We start from the raw sequence: 17,117 nt of genomic DNA, 5'->3' as shown, positions 1-17,117 counted from the left end.
ATTGTCTTCTCTCATTGTCTTCTCTCATTGTCTTCTCTCATTGTCTTCTCCAATTGTCTTCTCTCATTGTCTTCTACTATTGTCTTCTCTCATTGTCTTCTACTATTGTCTTCTCTCATTGTCTTCTCTCATTGTCTTCTCTCATTGTCTTCTCTCATTGTCTTCTACTATTGTCTTCTCTCATTGTCTTCTCTCATTGTCTTCTACTATTGTCTTCTCTCATTGTCTTCTCTCATTGTCTTCTCCCGGGGTTCTGCTGTGAATTATACCTGAATGATGTCTTCTCCTCCTGCCTAGGAATGCTTGGATCGTTTCTCCGACAGTCTGAATAAGATTGTAGACAATCACGTGGTAATTATGAAGTCTCGTTTCTTCTCGTCTCCTCGCACCTCTCTATAAATGTCAGGTGACGCCCTCCACTCGGTAAAGGAGGAGACCCTGATCCTCCGCTGGAGGAGATGAGAGATTGTCTGACATCTTCTTCCATTAGGAAGGGCCCGGGCCGGTGTGGGACTTACTAAGAACACCTCGTCCCTGGGCAGGTCCAGTCCTTGAATGTGTTCCCAACACTTAGAACTTCTGCAAAGATGAGAGGAGGAGGTCTCGGCATCCAGGAGCAGGGAGCTTCTACTTGAGCAATCCAACCCAAACCACAGGAGGTTCTTCCAGAGCCGCAGCTACTATGAGGGGAGTGAGGCACTTGCCTCAGGCGCAGCTGAGAGGGGGTGCAGCGAGGACCAGTCTGGCTGCGCCCCCTCGCCCCTGTTGCCATCGCGAGCACAGGGCACCATGGCAACAGGGGCGCCAGGTGGCCAACACAGCCGCGGCTCGGCAGGGAGAAGAGGGGCGGCACCGGCTCCAGCTTCTCTTCGGATCCCCGCTGCTCTCCCCCCGCCTGTATGGGCCGAGGCAGCGGGATCAGAGGAGAAATCAAACACAGCAGGCGGTGTGGAGGGGCGGGGGGGTGTGGTTTTGTAGGAGGAGGGAACTGTCACTTTACGATGGCTGAGTGGTGAGGATAGAGGGAGCCCCATGGTCCCTGTGTGTGTTGTAGTCACCGCTCCAAGCTCCTCCCCCCCGGGATGGACTACAATCTCAGGTTTAGTTCACTGACTTGTAATTCGGCCACTTCTGTGACATCACCACGCGGGGCTTCCAGTCCAACCCCTTTCTATGTTTCTATGTGTGATGACTTGTCACCTTTGTGTGGCCTCCATCTGACCATCTTCCTTTCCTCCAACAGGAGCTCCTGGACTCCATCCAACAAAGCTTCAAACACAAACTGCATCACCTCCTGAAAGAGTGAGCTCCTCCCCGTCCAAATCCGTGTCCTCCTACCTCTGTGCCTCCCCGTCCTCCATCCTGCACCTCTGTGCCTCCCCGTCCTCCATCCTGCACCTCTGTGCCTCCCCGTCCTCCATCCTGCACCTCTGTGCCTCCCCGTCCTCCATCCTGCACCTCTGTGCCTCCCCGTCCTCCATCCTGCACCTCTGTGCCTCCCCGTCCTCCATCCTGCACCTCTGTGCCTCCCCGTCCTCCATCCTGCACCTCTGTGCCTCCCCGTCCTCCATCCTGCACCTCTGTGCCTCCCCGTCCTCCATCCTGCACCTCTGTGCCTCCCCGTCCTCCATCCTGCACCTCTGTGCCTCCCCGTCCTCCATCCTGCACCTCTGTGCCTCCCCGTCCTCCATCCTGCACCTCTGTGCCTCCCCGTCCTCCATCCTGCACCTCTGTGCCTCCCCGTCCTCCATCCTGCACCTCTGTGCCTCCCCGTCCTCCATCCTGCACCTCTGTGCCTCCCCGTCCTCCATCCTGCACCTCTGTGCCTCCCCGTCCTCCATCCTGCACCTCTGTGCCTCCCCGTCCTCCATCCTGCACCTCTGTGCCTCCCCGTCCTCCATCCTGCACCTCTGTGCCTCCCCGTCCTCCATCCTGCACCTCTGTGCCTCCCCGTCCTCCATCCTGCACCTCTGTGCCTCCCCGTCCTCCATCCTGCACCTCTGTGCCTCCCCGTCCTCCATCCTGCACCTCTGTGCCTCCCCGTCCTCCATCCTGCACCTCTGTGCCTCCCCGTCCTCCATCCTGCACCTCTGTGCCTCCCCGTCCTCCATCCTGCACCTCTGTGCCTCCCCGTCCTCCATCTCTGTGCCTCCCCGTCCTCCATCCTCCACCTCTGTTGGCGTCACTTCCTGTAAATAAGTGGCACCTGAGGACCCAAACCCATTACAGATGGCAGAGCCGGGACCTCCGGTGTCCACTCTCTTCCAGAAGAGCCCCCAAATAAGGGCTGTTCTGCCCCCGCCCCCCCCTCCTCCGTTTCCCCGTGATGGGCAGTCTCTGAAATGAGGGAGGAGTTCTGAAAGTAGACGGATCCCGGGGGTGCCGGTCCCAGAGTCCACCAGCCAGATTTCTATTGGGAGAGACTCTATAGGTTGGCTTCATTGCCACCATCACTGGAACCTGGTCCACCGACAGAGGTGCCCAATAGATCATCAGCCAATGGGAGAGAGGGCCCGGCTCTGCTAAGGGGCCACAATGTCCCTGCCCCCTTCCCGCTCCCCAATATTCCTCTCCGGGCTCTTTTCTCTCTCTCCTCTGTTGCAGTCAGAACATTTACACTGCCCCCGTCCTGCTAGTACAAGTACATGGAGGACTTCTTTCTATGACCTTCCCCCGGTCACATGACCTCTCTATGGCACGGTGACGCAGATCTCTTTGTTGTCGTTCTCCGTCTTAGAGACGTGCGTTCCTTCCGAGACAGCCGCAAAGAGCTGGAGCGCTGCCGAGAGGGACTGGAGAGCGCCCTGAACCACAATGCCGAGATTCCCCGCAAGAAGGCGCAGGAGATGCCGGACGCCGGGGTGACGGTGCAGACCTCCCGCAAGGTGTTCCGGGAGCGAGTCCTGGATTATACGCTGCAGGTGAGAGGCGGCTCCGTTCACAAAGCCATGTGACTGTCATTTCCAACTCTCATTGGCCCTTTCTCCTGCCGATGGTGTGCCCTGGGGCCATGTGACAGAGGCATGCATGGCGGTGACTGGGTGGTCATCCCACCCATAAGGAAGGTGAAGGCCACTGAGAATGGCTTGGAGAACCACTGACCGGGCTGAGATGGAGGGTGATGGGAGGGCGACTTCCGGCATCTCCAAAACCATACAAGACTGTACACCTAATCCTAACCTCGGGGGCGGCCTCTGCGGGGGACACATCCCTATCCCAAGGTCATGGAGGACTCTTTGTTGGGTTGTTACACCTTCAAGATCATCACCAACAACCACCATCGGCTCTGCCACGCTCCCTCACATATACATATCCATCACCTTCACCTTAGGCCCCGCGGCTTCCAGAGATGCATGGGGGTGTGTTCTGGGAGGCTGAGGGTGGAGGTCTCCTGACAATACGGCAACAGTAATGTCGGATCTCTGTGTGTGTGCGAGATCTGGCACCGCGTCATCGGGGGAGGGGGGGGCGGCTACGAGACCCAAGAAGAGGCAGTCAGTGAACATGGAGGCACGGGACAGAACATGCGTTGGGGAGAACAGAACAACGCACAATTCACTGATGATGGGAATGGGGGGAGAATGTTGATGGGAATGGGGGGAGAATGTTGATGGGAATGGAGGGAGAATGTCGATGGGAATGGGGGGGATAATGTCGAGGGGAATGGGGGGAGAATGTCGAGGGGAACGGGGGGAGTTCCTCTCGGACATAATGGACTGTGTAACCCCTGAGCTGGCTGCGTGTGGCTGGTAGAGGTCCTCCACACAGTGAAAGCCTCGGCCCCTCAGGAGTCCAGCGCTGAGAAGAGCGGCCTCCTCCATTTCGGCCTCTCGGGAGTCCAGGAGTTTCCTTCATTGTGCCCCAAAAATGTGATAAGAACATTGATTCCTCTGATCTCCTCTGTGTCCCCCCCACAGATCAACGTCATCCAAGGAAAGAAGAAGTTCGACATTCTGGAGTTTGTGAGTTTCCGGGACGTCCAATGACAGATATTGGGGGGGTGTCTGTCCTCGGGGATGAAGTAGAATTATTGGATGGATATTAGGGGGTCTCTGTCCTCGGGGATGAAGTAGAATTATTGGATGGATATTGGGGGGTCTCTGTCCTCGGGGATGAAGTAGAATTATTGGATGGATATTGGGGGGTCTCTGTCCTCGGGGGTGAAGTAGAATTATTAGATGGATATTGGGGGGTCTCTGTCCTCAGGGATGAAGTAGAATTATTGGGTTCTTGGATTGCTTTTCATGTAGAAACCAGCATGGTGAGCCATGGGATCGAGGGTTAGGGTTGGAGATGAGACAGGTGCTCTTTGTGCCGCTACATGAATGGACCTCAGTATTAGAAAAGGGAAACTCCCATCATCTCACCACCATCCTTCCTGACATCCCTGTCCCTGCTACTCATAGAACAAAGTGGCCCTGTCACCGATTGTGTTGTGAATCCAGTTGCATCAGTGAAATGTCCCTCTGGGGTTAGATCTCCGATGGATGTACATGAGCTTCAGGTCTGGAGAGAAATGGTGGTCAAGCCATCACATCCGCTGGACAGAGACCGGGAGATATCTAGACTTGGTTTTTGGGACGGGGGATGGTAAGAAGGTTCCCTTCCATAGTATGACTCCTTCTCTCTCTTTCAGATGCTGCATTTGATAGATGCTCAGACTTGTTTCCTGACGCAGAGTCACAATGTCCTGCAGAATGTGGAGGAATATCGGAAGACCCTGGCCGCACAGGTGAGAGGAGCGGGAGGTAATACCCCCTGGGGAGAGATGTTAGGATGACTTGGTCTGGGGAGAGATGCCAGGTGACAATACATGGGCAGACATATCCGCCACTCAATGTGGAAGCATAGTGGACACAAAGAAGTCCCCAATCAATAATGATACCACCAGAGTTGGTGAACAATAACCAATATCGGCCCTCAGTCTTGGTGTGTAGTTGCCTCCTAGTTAGACACAAACCCATATGAGCCAAACTGTCCGGACGTCTCCAGATTTCACTGACACCAAACTGGACAGTTATAGCAAAGGTCTCTTGGGGTTTGTTCACCGGCTCTGCCCATTTGGATCTGGCAGTCTGTGCCCGCTCTTATTGGCAGAACTGATCTGGCCTTTGCTGGTTGGTGGACAGAGGTCTCCTGAGCTTTGGGCTCTGACTGGACCCGTGTCAGACATTCGGGTCCTTGGTTTTACAGCGCTCGGTTGTAGCTCCAGCAGCCTTTGTCATTGTCCTGGACCTCCACCCCAATCTCGTACACCGGGCTGAGCAGAGCTCCCGTCTCTCCCAGTGAAAGTCATCTCACCTTATAATGATGCCGCCTGAACACTTGTGAGAGTGATGTACATCGCAGCATTTTGGTGATGATCCCTAGATGTTCGTTTGCCGTCTCCTCAGACCGAGGACAGAATGTGATCAGCAAGGACTTTCTTCTCCTCCCGTCATACGGAGTGCTGGGGTGACGGGTGTCTCTCATCTTATCTGTGGATCTGCAGAGCTTCTTCAGAGTCTTCATTGACCTCTTGGTGCTCCTCCATACCTGTCACTGGTCCAGGTTGTCCCATATTACTTAGGTTTTCGTAGATATAACGGTGCTCCTGGGAACGAGCAGAATTTGGATATTTTTATAGCCTGACCCAAAATTGTAGCTTCTCCAGAACTTCATCTTGGACTTGTCTTTACGTCTTCTGGGTCCTCATGAAGTTGTTGGTTTATATAGTTCTCTAAAAAATACTCTGCGACCTTCCAGAGAGAGTGGGGGAGGGGAATCACCTGACACTTGGATTGCACACAGGAGGACTCCGTCTCATGTATGGTGAAGGTCTGGAGGCCATTGGTGGGACCAGACCTTGTTGAGGGTTGTTACACAAGGGGGGGGTGAATACTTCTATGTATACAAGGCAGACTTTCTCATTGGGAAATCTATATCATTGTTTAGCTTTCATAGACCAATAACATGAAATCCAAGCCAAACCAACTCTAGTTCCAGACTGTAAGGCTACAAAATGTGGAAGGACACCAGGGGTGTGAATACTTACGTAAAGCACTGACGGTGGCTCGTGACTCCAATGTAATTCTAAAGTTCCTTTGCTGCTTGTGGCAACTGTTCACATTTCCTCATCTGTGAAATTCCTCTCTGCACACAGGATGAGGTTGTCTGAAGGCCCATAAAGAGGAACTTCATTCTGGAGGCTGAGCCCGGGCAAATCAGGCAAAGGGCAAATGACCAGTCACCTGTGGTCCCCTTACAGTCCCCCATTATGGACTCACCATGCCTTGTACTGCAGCATACGTATCTCACTGAGCACAGTAATGACCACATCTGGGGGGGGTCCCCACCACCTGGCTATGAGGAGTTGGTGGAATTATTTGGACACTGTTATGTGCAGAACTGGTCCACAAAGCTCTGCAATGTTTTTATGGAAACAGGGCGGCAGGTGAGTTGTGCCTGATAGAAAATGATGACTGATTGGTTAGACCACTCCTGGGGGGGGGGGGGGTGGGGCGCAGCCGCTAGCAGCTGGAGTGCCTTCCATCTCACACTGCAGAGATGTAGCTATGAGTTTTTTAGTCCGTTTTGACTTTTGTCCCTCACACTCCATGTGTCTCACTGCAACTGAAGCATGTGCGGACCTCTGCTGGACGATGTCCCTTTTACCTTATAAAGAAGAATGGCCGTAGTGTGATCTAGAATAATGTCCATTGTACTCTGCAGGTCCATCAGACGGTCCTACAAGGGGCTCGAGAGCACAGAGATCTGGAACAGAAGCTGATCAGCATGAAACACCAGGTGACCATGGTTTCCTCTGGATGTCTCTGCAATGCTCATCCTCTCCCTTCCAATTCACACCCCTCTCCCTTCCTTCTCCCTTCCAATTCACCCCCCTCTCCCTTCCTTCTCCCTTCCAATTCCCCCCCCTCTCCCTTCCAATTCACCCCCCTCTCCCTTCCTTCTCCCTTCCAATTCCCCCCCCTCTCCCTTCCAATTCACCCCCCTCTCCCTTCCTTCTCCCTTCCAATTCCCCCCCCTCTCCCTTCCAATTCACCCCCCTCTCCCTTCCTTCTCCCTTCCAATTCCCCCCCCTCTCCCTTCCAATTCACCCCCCTCTCCCTTCCTTCTCCCTTCCAATTCCCCCCCCTCTCCCTTCCAATTCACCCCCCTCTCCCTTCCTTCTCCCTTCCAATTCCCCCCCCTCTCCCTTCCAATTCACCCCCCTCTCCCTTCCTTCTCCCTTCCAATTCCCCCCCCTCTCCCTTCCAATTCACCCCCCTCTCCCTTCCTTCTCCCTTCCAATTCCCCCCCCTCTCCCTTCCAATTCACCCCCCTCTCCCTTCCTTCTCCCTTCCAATTCCCCCCCCTCTCCCTTCCAATTCACCCCCCTCTCCCTTCCTTCTCCCTTCCAATTCCCCCCCCTCTCCCTTCCAATTCACCCCCCTCTCCCTTCCTTCTCCCTTCCAATTCCCCCCCCTCTCCCTTCCAATTCACCCCCCTCTCCCTTCCTTCTCCCTTCCAATTCCCCCCCCTCTCCCTTCCAATTCACCCCCCTCTCCCTTCCTTCTCCCTTCCAATTCCCCCCCCTCTCCCTTCCAATTCACCCCCCTCTCCCTTCCTTCTCCCTTCCAATTCCCCCCCCTCTCCCTTCCAATTCACCCCCCTCTCCCTTCCTTCTCCCTTCCAATTCCCCCCCCTCTCCCTTCCAATTCACCCCCCTCTCCCTTCCTTCTCCCTTCCAATTCCCCCCCCTCTCCCTTCCAATTCACCCCCCTCTCCCTTCCTTCTCCCTTCCAATTCCCCCCCCTCTCCCTTCCAATTCACCCCCCTCTCCCTTCCTTCTCCCTTCCAATTCCCCCCCCTCTCCCTTCCAATTCACCCCCCTCTCCCTTCCTTCTCCCTTCCAATTCCCCCCCCTCTCCCTTCCAATTCACCCCCCTCTCCCTTCCTTCTCCCTTCCAATTCCCCCCCCTCTCCCTTCCAATTCACCCCCCTCTCCCTTCCTTCTCCCTTCCAATTCCCCCCCCTCTCCCTTCCAATTCACCCCCCTCTCCCTTCCTTCTCCCTTCCAATTCCCCCCCCTCTCCCTTCCAATTCACCCCCCTCTCCCTTCCTTCTCCCTTCCAATTCCCCCCCCTCTCCCTTCCAATTCACCCCCCTCTCCCTTCCTTCTCCCTTCCAATTCCCCCCCCTCTCCCTTCCAATTCACCCCCCTCTCCCTTCCTTCTCCCTTCCAATTCCCCCCCCTCTCCCTTCCAATTCACCCCCCTCTCCCTTCCTTCTCCCTTCCAATTCCCCCCCCTCTCCCTTCCAATTCACCCCCCTCTCCCTTCCTTCTCCCTTCCAATTCCCCCCCCTCTCCCTTCCAATTCACCCCCCTCTCCCTTCCTTCTCCCTTCCAATTCCCCCCCCTCTCCCTTCCAATTCACCCCCCTCTCCCTTCCTTCTCCCTTCCAATTCCCCCCCCTCTCCCTTCCAATTCACCCCCCTCTCCCTTCCTTCTCCCTTCCAATTCCCCCCCCTCTCCCTTCCAATTCACCCCCCTCTCCCTTCCTTCTCCCTTCCAATTCCCCCCCCTCTCCCTTCCAATTCACCCCCCTCTCCCTTCCTTCTCCCTTCCAATTCCCCCCCCTCTCCCTTCCAATTCACCCCCCTCTCCCTTCCTTCTCCCTTCCAATTCCCCCCCCTCTCCCTTCCAATTCACCCCCCTCTCCCTTCCTTCTCCCTTCCAATTCCCCCCCCTCTCCCTTCCAATTCACCCCCCTCTCCCTTCCTTCTCCCTTCCAATTCCCCCCCCTCTCCCTTCCAATTCACCCCCCTCTCCCTTCCTTCTCCCTTCCAATTCCCCCCCCTCTCCCTTCCAATTCACCCCCCTCTCCCTTCCTTCTCCCTTCCAATTCCCCCCCCTCTCCCTTCCAATTCACCCCCCTCTCCCTTCCTTCTCCCTTCCAATTCCCCCCCCTCTCCCTTCCAATTCACCCCCCTCTCCCTTCCTTCTCCCTTCCAATTCCCCCCCCTCTCCCTTCCAATTCACCCCCCTCTCCCTTCCTTCTCCCTTCCAATTCCCCCCCCTCTCCCTTCCAATTCACCCCCCTCTCCCTTCCTTCTCCCTTCCAATTCCCCCCCCTCTCCCTTCCAATTCACCCCCCTCTCCCTTCCTTCTCCCTTCCAATTCCCCCCCCTCTCCCTTCCAATTCACCCCCCTCTCCCTTCCTTCTCCCTTCCAATTCCCCCCCCTCTCCCTTCCAATTCACCCCCCTCTCCCTTCCTTCTCCCTTCCAATTCCCCCCCCTCTCCCTTCCAATTCACCCCCCTCTCCCTTCCTTCTCCCTTCCAATTCCCCCCCCTCTCCCTTCCAATTCACCCCCCTCTCCCTTCCTTCTCCCTTCCAATTCCCCCCCCTCTCCCTTCCAATTCACCCCCCTCTCCCTTCCTTCTCCCTTCCAATTCCCCCCCCTCTCCCTTCCAATTCACACCCCTCTCCCTTCCTTCTCCCATTCATTTCCCTTCCCTCTCCCTTCCAATTCACACCCTTCTCCCTTCCTTCTCACACCCCTCTCCCTTCCTTCTCACATTTCTTTCCCTTCCCTCTCCCTTCCAATTCACACTACTCTCCCTTCCAATTTACACCCCTCTCCCTTCCTTCTCACATTCCTTTCCCTTCCCTCTCCCTTCCAATTCACACTACTCTCCCTTCCAATTCACACCCCTCTCCCTTCCTTCTCACACCCCTCTCCCTTCCTTCTCACATTCCTTTCCCTTCCCTCTCCCTTCCTTCTCACACCCCTCTCCCTTCCTTCTCACATTCCTTTCCCTTCCCTCTCCCTTCCAATTCACACTACTCTCCCTTCCAATTCCCACCCCTCTCTCTTCCAATTCACACCCCTCTCCCTTCCAATTCACACCCCTCTCCCTTCCAATTCACACCCCTCTCCCTTCCTTCTCACATTCCTTTCCCTTCCCTCTCCCTTCCAATTCACACCCCTCTCCCTTCCCTCTCCCTTCCTTCTCCCATTCCTTTCCCTTCCCTCTTCCTTCCAATTCACACCCCTCTCCCTTCCAATTCACACCCCTCTCCCTTTCTTCTCTCATCCCTCTCCCTTTCCCGTCCCTCTTACACCCCTCTCCCTTTCTTCTCCCATTCCTCTCCCTTTCCTTTTCCATTTCCCTCCCATGCCCCTCCCACCGTCCACATCCTCTGTGATTACTACAAACCATTTGAAGATCTCAGTTCTTTTCTCCTTCAGTTGGAGAATGTCCACCAGATGTGACTGCCAACCAACCACCGTGCCGAATCCCTCTCCTTATTCCAGCTTTTCTTGTAGTATTGCCGGAACCTTCACACCCCCCTGACTGTGTAACATCACGTCCCTGGCTATTCTCTACGCTCCTCTCCTGCCCTCAATCTTCTGGTGTCTCTATGAACTCCTCATTCTCTATCTTCTTCCTTCTATTGCAATGCGTATAAACCAATCACTTCCCAAACTCCAAGTCCATCTTTTCTTCTGTCCATCTCATCTTCAGCTTCCCACAAATACCTCTCTCCATCCTGTATTATAGGGACATTCCTCTCTGGTCCTTTACTCTCTACTGACAAACGTCCACCATGAACTCTGACCCAACCTTGTACCACCACTAATCTGTGCGTCCCTCTCCCAAGTGTCTGAGCTTCTCCACTTGTGATGTGTATTGGCTGACTCTCTCCTTCTGCAGAATGTTTCCGATGAGGACGCCGTCTTCCAGGGTGAGGGAGACGCCTCGGAGATTGTGATTGAAGGTTACCTCTTCAAGAGGGCCAGTAACACCTTTAAGACCTGGAGCCGGTAAGGGGAATTCCGATCCTGTTTCAGAGAGGTGGTGGCAGCAAATGGGGTACAAGGTGGACAGAGGCGGGTTAGGATACCAAGCACTGGGAGGAATGGGTGATTGGTCCTGGCACTGGAGATGGGTTTTGGGGGAATGCAGTGCATCTAAGAGAGCTAAATTCGGTTGACGTAAAAATGTACTTGTTCTGTCTTCTCTATAGTCGCTGGTTTTCTATTCAGAACAATCAACTGGTTTATCAGAAAAAAGTGGTGAGTAGATGGTTTCTCCTCCAATAATCTTCATCTGTGAAAGAAATGATCTGTAAATGGAAGCTGGCCATAGATGGGCGAGTGTTCTCTGGACTCCATTCAAAGATATGAGGTCTTTCTTGAATTCTTCTGAAGAATTTGAGATATTCCAGTAAAGGATCTGAGGTCTTTCTTGGACTCCAGTAAATGATTTGAGGTCTTTCTTGGACCCCAGTAAAGGATTTGAGGTCTTTCTTGGACCCCAGTAAAGGATTGGAGGTCTTTCTTGGGCTCCAGTAAAGGATTTGAGGCCTTTCTTGGGCTCCAGTAAAGGATTTGAGGCCTTTCTTGGGCTCCAGTGAAGGATTTGAGGCCTTTCTTGGGCTCCAGTAAAGGATTTGAGGCCTTTCTTGGACTCCAGTAAAGGATTCAACATCTTGCATGGATTTCTTTGAAAGATTTGAAGTCTTTGTTGGACTCCATTGAAAGATTTAAGGTCTGCCTGTTGTCCTGATTGCCAGAACATGAGTGACAAAAGGTTTTACTCCTGATATTCAGTGTGTATTGTATGAACTGCTCCTTTACTAACCTCACATCGCCGATTACGGCCCATGTTATACTCTTCCGGCTCCTCGGTGCAAAACTTGGTATTAGTAAATTATTTCCCTATTTCATTCACCAAAATGACTGAAGAAGAAGTAGGTGGGGGATGGAAGAGGCCACCAAAGATTATTCAGAATTGTTTTCTGTATGAGGAACATCTTGTGAACCTTCTGATTGGCTGAGGTCCTGAGTCCGTGGTTGGTTGTACCTGGGAGGTGGCTCCTCTATATACATTTATGTGTCACTCCAATACCATGTGACTCGTGGCAGAAGTGCGGAGGATGTGAGTTCACCATCTTCAGGGTGACACGGTCTCTGATATCTGGTTGGGTGACTTTGTTTCCGGTATTTGGTGGGAACTCTCTCCCGGGGGGGTTCAGCAGCTTCTGGCATCCTTTAGGTTTAGTCCTACAGAAGTGTAGATGTGTAAGTCTTGTGTGATTCTCTCCCAGGATGTGGTGACGGTTGTTATCATGGACCTCCGGCTCTGCGCTGTCAAATTGTGCCCCGATGCCGACAGGCGGTTCTGCTTCGAGGTTGTGTCACCAACCAAGTGAGTATCTGGACTTCCAGAAGCTCCGATATGGGTTGTCATCCTAGTGTGACCGGAAGGTGAAGTGTTCTGACATGACCACCACCAACAATCTGATGAGGTCACCGATAGGTTGTATCATTGCCAATGTTCTATGTACTTCCTGGTCCCACTGCTGCATTGTTTGCGTTGCAGGTCCTGCATGCTGCAGGCAGAGTCCGATCGGGTCTTACAGCTGTGGGTGAGCGCGGTTCAGAGAAGCATCACAACGGCTTACAGTGAGAATAAGAGGGACAGCGGAAGTATTGTGAGTGGCACCGTGGCTGTGAGCGGGTCTGATAACGGTGGGTAGATCTTTGACAACCTTCTCTTTCCAGAGATTGCCGCGTTCACCGGCTGAGACTCCGGCACTGCAGAAGGGAGGAGCGCCGAACTCACAAGATACTATCATGAGAGTCGCAGGAAATGCGGCCTGCTGTGACTGCCGAGCCGCCGAGCCAGAGTGGGCGAGCATCAATCTGGGGGTCACCCTGTGCATCGAGTGCAGTGGAATTCACAGGTGAGAAGACTCTCGGTGACCCGGCTGGCATCTAGATGACCCGAACAAGCAATGCTTACATCTACTGACTCCTTACCTCCACAGGAAGAATGTCCCAACATCAACTACTCTTTTAGTAATATATATTTAGTTTTGCACTAACCCTCTTAGCCCGTCCCTAATGACCTCCTCTCTGCTCTCCCACAGGAGCCTGGGAGTCCATTTCTCCAAGGTCCGGTCACTAACACTTGACACCTGGGAGCCGGAGCTTGTTAAGGTAAAGGTCAGGTTTGGGGATGATCTCTGGGTCCTAGAGAGAAATTGTTGGTTCCACTTTGATCTCTGGAGCTGAGATGATGTCCAGGTCCTGGTAATGGTTGGTTCTGGTTCTGGCTGATGTCTGGGATGTTTTATATTACGGGGGTTGGTTGGCTCTGGAGACCTTGGAGTTGTCTTCTTCTGCTCGGTACACGTACCTGTGGGCGCTCTGAGCAGGTGGAGGACGTCCTGACAAGGCCGGGCCATGTGGACTCTACAGTCAGGTCCATGTATGTATGTCTGATGCTCCTTTGTCATTCCTTACAGCTCATGTGTGAACTCGGGAACGGCATTATTAATTCCATCTACGAGGCCCGAATAGATGAGATGAACATGAAGAAACCGACATCTTCCAGCACACGGTGATGTCCATTCTCCCACTCTTCTCCCGTCCCAAATGTCATTCTAAGACCTTCACCTATGACCACATATAGGGTCCATCCTTCACTTCTGACCTCCTGTAATCTTCAGCCTTCACCTATGACCTCATATAGGGTCCACCCTTCACTTCTGACCTCCTGTAATCTGCCCCCTTCACCTATGACCTCATATAGGGTCCGCCCTTCATTTCTGACCTCCTGTAATCTGCACCCTTCACCTATGACCTCATATAGGGTCCATCCTTCACTTCTGACCTCCTGTAATCTCCACCCTTCACCTATGACCTCATATAGGGTCCACCCTTCACTTCTGACCTCCTGTAATCTGCCCCCTTCACCTATGACCTCATATAGGGTCCATCCTTCACATTTGACTCCATGTAGTCTCCATCCTTTGCCTATGACCTCATATAGGGTCCATCCTTCACTTCTGACCTCCTGTAATCTGCACCCTTCACCTATGACCTCATATAGGGTCCACCCTTCACTTCTGACCTCCTGTAATCTGCCCCCTTCACCTATGACCTCATATAGGGTCCATCCTTCACTTCTGACCTCCTGTAATCTGCCCCCTTCACCTATGACCTCATATAGGGTCCATCCTTCACACTCTCCTCCAATGAGCTGCCATATTTTGCTTACCTTGAGCGGGCTGCTCATTGCTCACCCTTCTAGGATTGGCCTTATTATGGGGCCGATGGCTGTGAATGTTCTTTGTGGGTCGGGATATTGGTGTCTGTATACAATTCTTGGCATGGAGGCTCTTGGTCCACTCTTCGGGGGTTCTGATTAATGATATAGGGCCATAGTATGAGGCCATTGTGGGTCTCCTGTCTGTAGACGGTCTCGGAGCCTCCACGGAGGTCCTGGTATCCGGGTGACTCTTCTGAAATGTAGGAAGTCCACTCGACGAAACTTGTTTTATCTTCTGGTTCCAGAAGCGAGAAGGAAATCTGGATCAAAGCAAAATACGTGGAGAAGAAATTCATCACCAAACTTCCCCAGATGGCTCTGCGCAGCAACCCGCATCATGATAACTCCTCCTCCTCCCGGCCAATCAGCAACCCGGAGAGCAGGACCCTGGAGGTCAAACCCTCCACGGCATCCAGCAAGTGGCCACCCAGCAACATGGGAAGAGAAAGCAGCCAGGCGGACGCAGGTCCCGTAAAGGCCAACAGAGAGGCGGGGCCTGAGATTAACCGACCAATCAGCCGACTACACAGGCCCTCTAAACCTCACCTGAAACCAAAGCCAGGGACAGCTCCTCCCCCACCCGGCGGTGAGTTTCTGTGCGATGGGTAATATATAGACATAGAACACAGAGGCCGCTCACCAGAAATGCATTGTGGCCCTACAACCCACACATAAAATGTCCGCGCCATGAGGAGGAGGGATACAGGACTCTGTGCCGTGACCCCTCCCCCTCTCACCTGTCCATCATGTCTCCACACAGCTGCCATGTCCGGAAAAGATGACGGGACTGATGTGCGGAATCTCCATCCTGGGGCCCTTCTGTACCGGGCCGCTGAACACCGATATCTCCCCACCATGGCGGACGCACTGGCGCACGGTGCCGACGTGAACTGGGTACGCAGTGACGAGGATGGGCGGACCCCCCTAATCCGAGCCGTGCTCTCTGTAAGTGACTTCTCCTCTGTCATGTATCACGCTCTATCACCGCGCCCTCTCCTGACATCAAACTTTCCGGCCTTCAGGATTCTCTGGTGGCCTGCGAGTTTCTTCTGCAGAACGGGGCGAGCGTCAATCAAGCCGACAAAGATGGCCGAGGACCCCTCCATCATGCCACGCTGCAGGGCTACACGGGGTACGGAATCTGCCCCTTGGACTGACGGTGACACCTCTCCTCACATGTGGCCTGCTGATGGCTCCTCACTCTCATGTTGTCCCTTCCATTGTGTGTCACACCTCGCTCCTTCCCGTGTTATCATCCATCTTATCTTCTCCCTAAGTCACCCCTTGTCTCCTCCATGGATGGTCCTCACCTAACATTGTCCTTTCCACTATCATGTCTCATCTTCTATTTGTGTCATCCATCATCTCTTCCATGGATGGTCCTCATCTATCTTCATTGTCCTCTCCACTGACATGTCCCCCTTCATCTTCTATATGTGTCATCCATCATCTCCTCCATGGATGGTCCTCATCTAACATTGTCCTCTCCACTGACATGTCCCCCTTCATCTTCTATATGTGTCATGCATCATCTCCTCCATGGATGGTCCTCACCTAACATTGTCCTTTCCACTATCGTGTCTCATCTTCTATATGTGTCATCCATCATCTCCTCCATGGATGGTCCTCATCTAACATTGTCCTCTCCACTGACATGTCCCCCTTCATCTTCTATATGTGTCATCCATCATCTCTTCCATGGATGGTCCTCATCTAACATTGTCCTCTCCACTGACATGTCTCATCTCATCTTCCATTGTGTGTCACACCTCGCTCCTTCACGTGTTATCATCCATCATCTCAACTGTGGTCTCCTCTGATGTCCCATCTTATCTTCTCCCTAAGTCACCCCTTGTCTCCTCCATGGATGGTCCTCACCTAACATTGTCCTTTCCACTATCATGTCTCATCTTCTATTTGTGTCATCCATCATCTCCTCCATGGATGGTCCTCATCTGTCTTTATTGACCTTCCACTGACATATCCCCCCTCACCTGTCATGTCACCTCTCGTCTCCTTGTGTGGTCCTCAGCACATATCTTTATCACCATGTTTCTCCTCATCTCCGTCCCACCTCCTCCCTGACCTTCCCCCGTGTGCCCTCATCTGTCATATCCCCGCCCCTCCCCTTGCTGTGTCCTCATCTCCGTCCCATGTCATACCTCCTCCCTGACCTTCCCCCGTGTGCACTCATCTGTCACGCCTCTCATGGCTCCTCCCCTTGCTGTGTCCTCTCCTCTCCTCCATCCCATGTCATACCTCCTCCCTGACCTTCCCCCGTGTGCACTCATCTGTCACGCCTCTCATGGCTCCTCCCCTTGCTGTGTCCTCATCTCCGTCCCATGTCATACCTCCTCCCTGACCTTCCCCCGTGTGCCCTCATCTGTCACGCCTCTCATGGCTCCTCCCCTTGCTGTGTCCTCTCCTCTGTCCCATGTCATACCTCCTCCCTGACCTTCCCCCGTGTGCCCTCATCTGTCACGCCTCTCATGGCTCCTCCCCTTGCTGTGTCCTCTCCTCTCCTCCGTCCCATGTCATACCTCCTCCCTGACCTTCCCCCGTGTGACCTCATCTGTCACGCCTCTCATGGCTCCTCCCCTTGCTGTGTCCTCTCCTCCAGGTTGGCTTGTCTGTTCCTGAAGAGAGGAGCCGACATTAACGCCTTGGACAATGAGAAGAAGGACGTTCTCTCCATCGCCATAGAAACAGCCAATGCCGACATTGTAACCTTGTGAGTCGGGGGAGGGGATTCTGGGAAATGATGGGATAAGAATGTCACATGGTACAGCTAGAGATGCATGTCGGGTCCGCCCGCCATCTATGTATGTAGTAATGTGATGTCCTTGGGGCCACCCTGACCAATGGGAGGGCCACAGACGGGGTGAAGGTATGTTATAGGAAAGGTCATGGAGGGCCACAGACGGGGTCAAGGTATGTTATAGGAAAGGTCATGGAGGGCCACAGACGGGGTCAAGGTATGTTATAGGAAAGGTCATGGAGGGCCACAGACG

At 53.6% G+C, this 17,117-nt stretch overlaps 1 protein-coding gene across 1 annotated transcript in view; it reads left to right on the top strand.

Annotated features, from left to right (window-relative positions):
• LOC108803427 (arf-GAP with coiled-coil, ANK repeat and PH domain-containing protein 1-like) overlaps positions 1 to 17,117 on the top strand; it is a 30,636-nt gene that overhangs the window by 9,135 nt on the left and 4,384 nt on the right. The window contains exons 4-20 of the mRNA XM_018575270.1: positions 298 to 351; positions 1,244 to 1,302; positions 2,738 to 2,921; positions 3,918 to 3,962; positions 4,637 to 4,732; positions 6,712 to 6,786; positions 10,702 to 10,811; positions 11,015 to 11,063; positions 12,098 to 12,198; positions 12,373 to 12,484; positions 12,555 to 12,736; positions 12,923 to 12,992; positions 13,301 to 13,395; positions 14,352 to 14,692; positions 14,867 to 15,051; positions 15,129 to 15,238; positions 16,727 to 16,837. Of these exons, the coding sequence (XP_018430772.1) occupies positions 298 to 351; positions 1,244 to 1,302; positions 2,738 to 2,921; positions 3,918 to 3,962; positions 4,637 to 4,732; positions 6,712 to 6,786; positions 10,702 to 10,811; positions 11,015 to 11,063; positions 12,098 to 12,198; positions 12,373 to 12,484; positions 12,555 to 12,736; positions 12,923 to 12,992; positions 13,301 to 13,395; positions 14,352 to 14,692; positions 14,867 to 15,051; positions 15,129 to 15,238; positions 16,727 to 16,837 (1,979 nt within the window). The remainder of the gene's footprint in view (positions 1 to 297; positions 352 to 1,243; positions 1,303 to 2,737; positions 2,922 to 3,917; positions 3,963 to 4,636; positions 4,733 to 6,711; positions 6,787 to 10,701; positions 10,812 to 11,014; positions 11,064 to 12,097; positions 12,199 to 12,372; positions 12,485 to 12,554; positions 12,737 to 12,922; positions 12,993 to 13,300; positions 13,396 to 14,351; positions 14,693 to 14,866; positions 15,052 to 15,128; positions 15,239 to 16,726; positions 16,838 to 17,117) is intronic.

This window comes from Nanorana parkeri, unplaced genomic scaffold, assembly GCF_000935625.1.
Source record: "Nanorana parkeri isolate BGI_ZX_2015 unplaced genomic scaffold, ASM93562v1 scaffold3715, whole genome shotgun sequence".
Classification (NCBI taxonomy): Eukaryota; Metazoa; Chordata; class Amphibia; order Anura; family Dicroglossidae; genus Nanorana; species Nanorana parkeri.
This window is presented reverse-complemented; position numbering and strand designations above follow the sequence as displayed.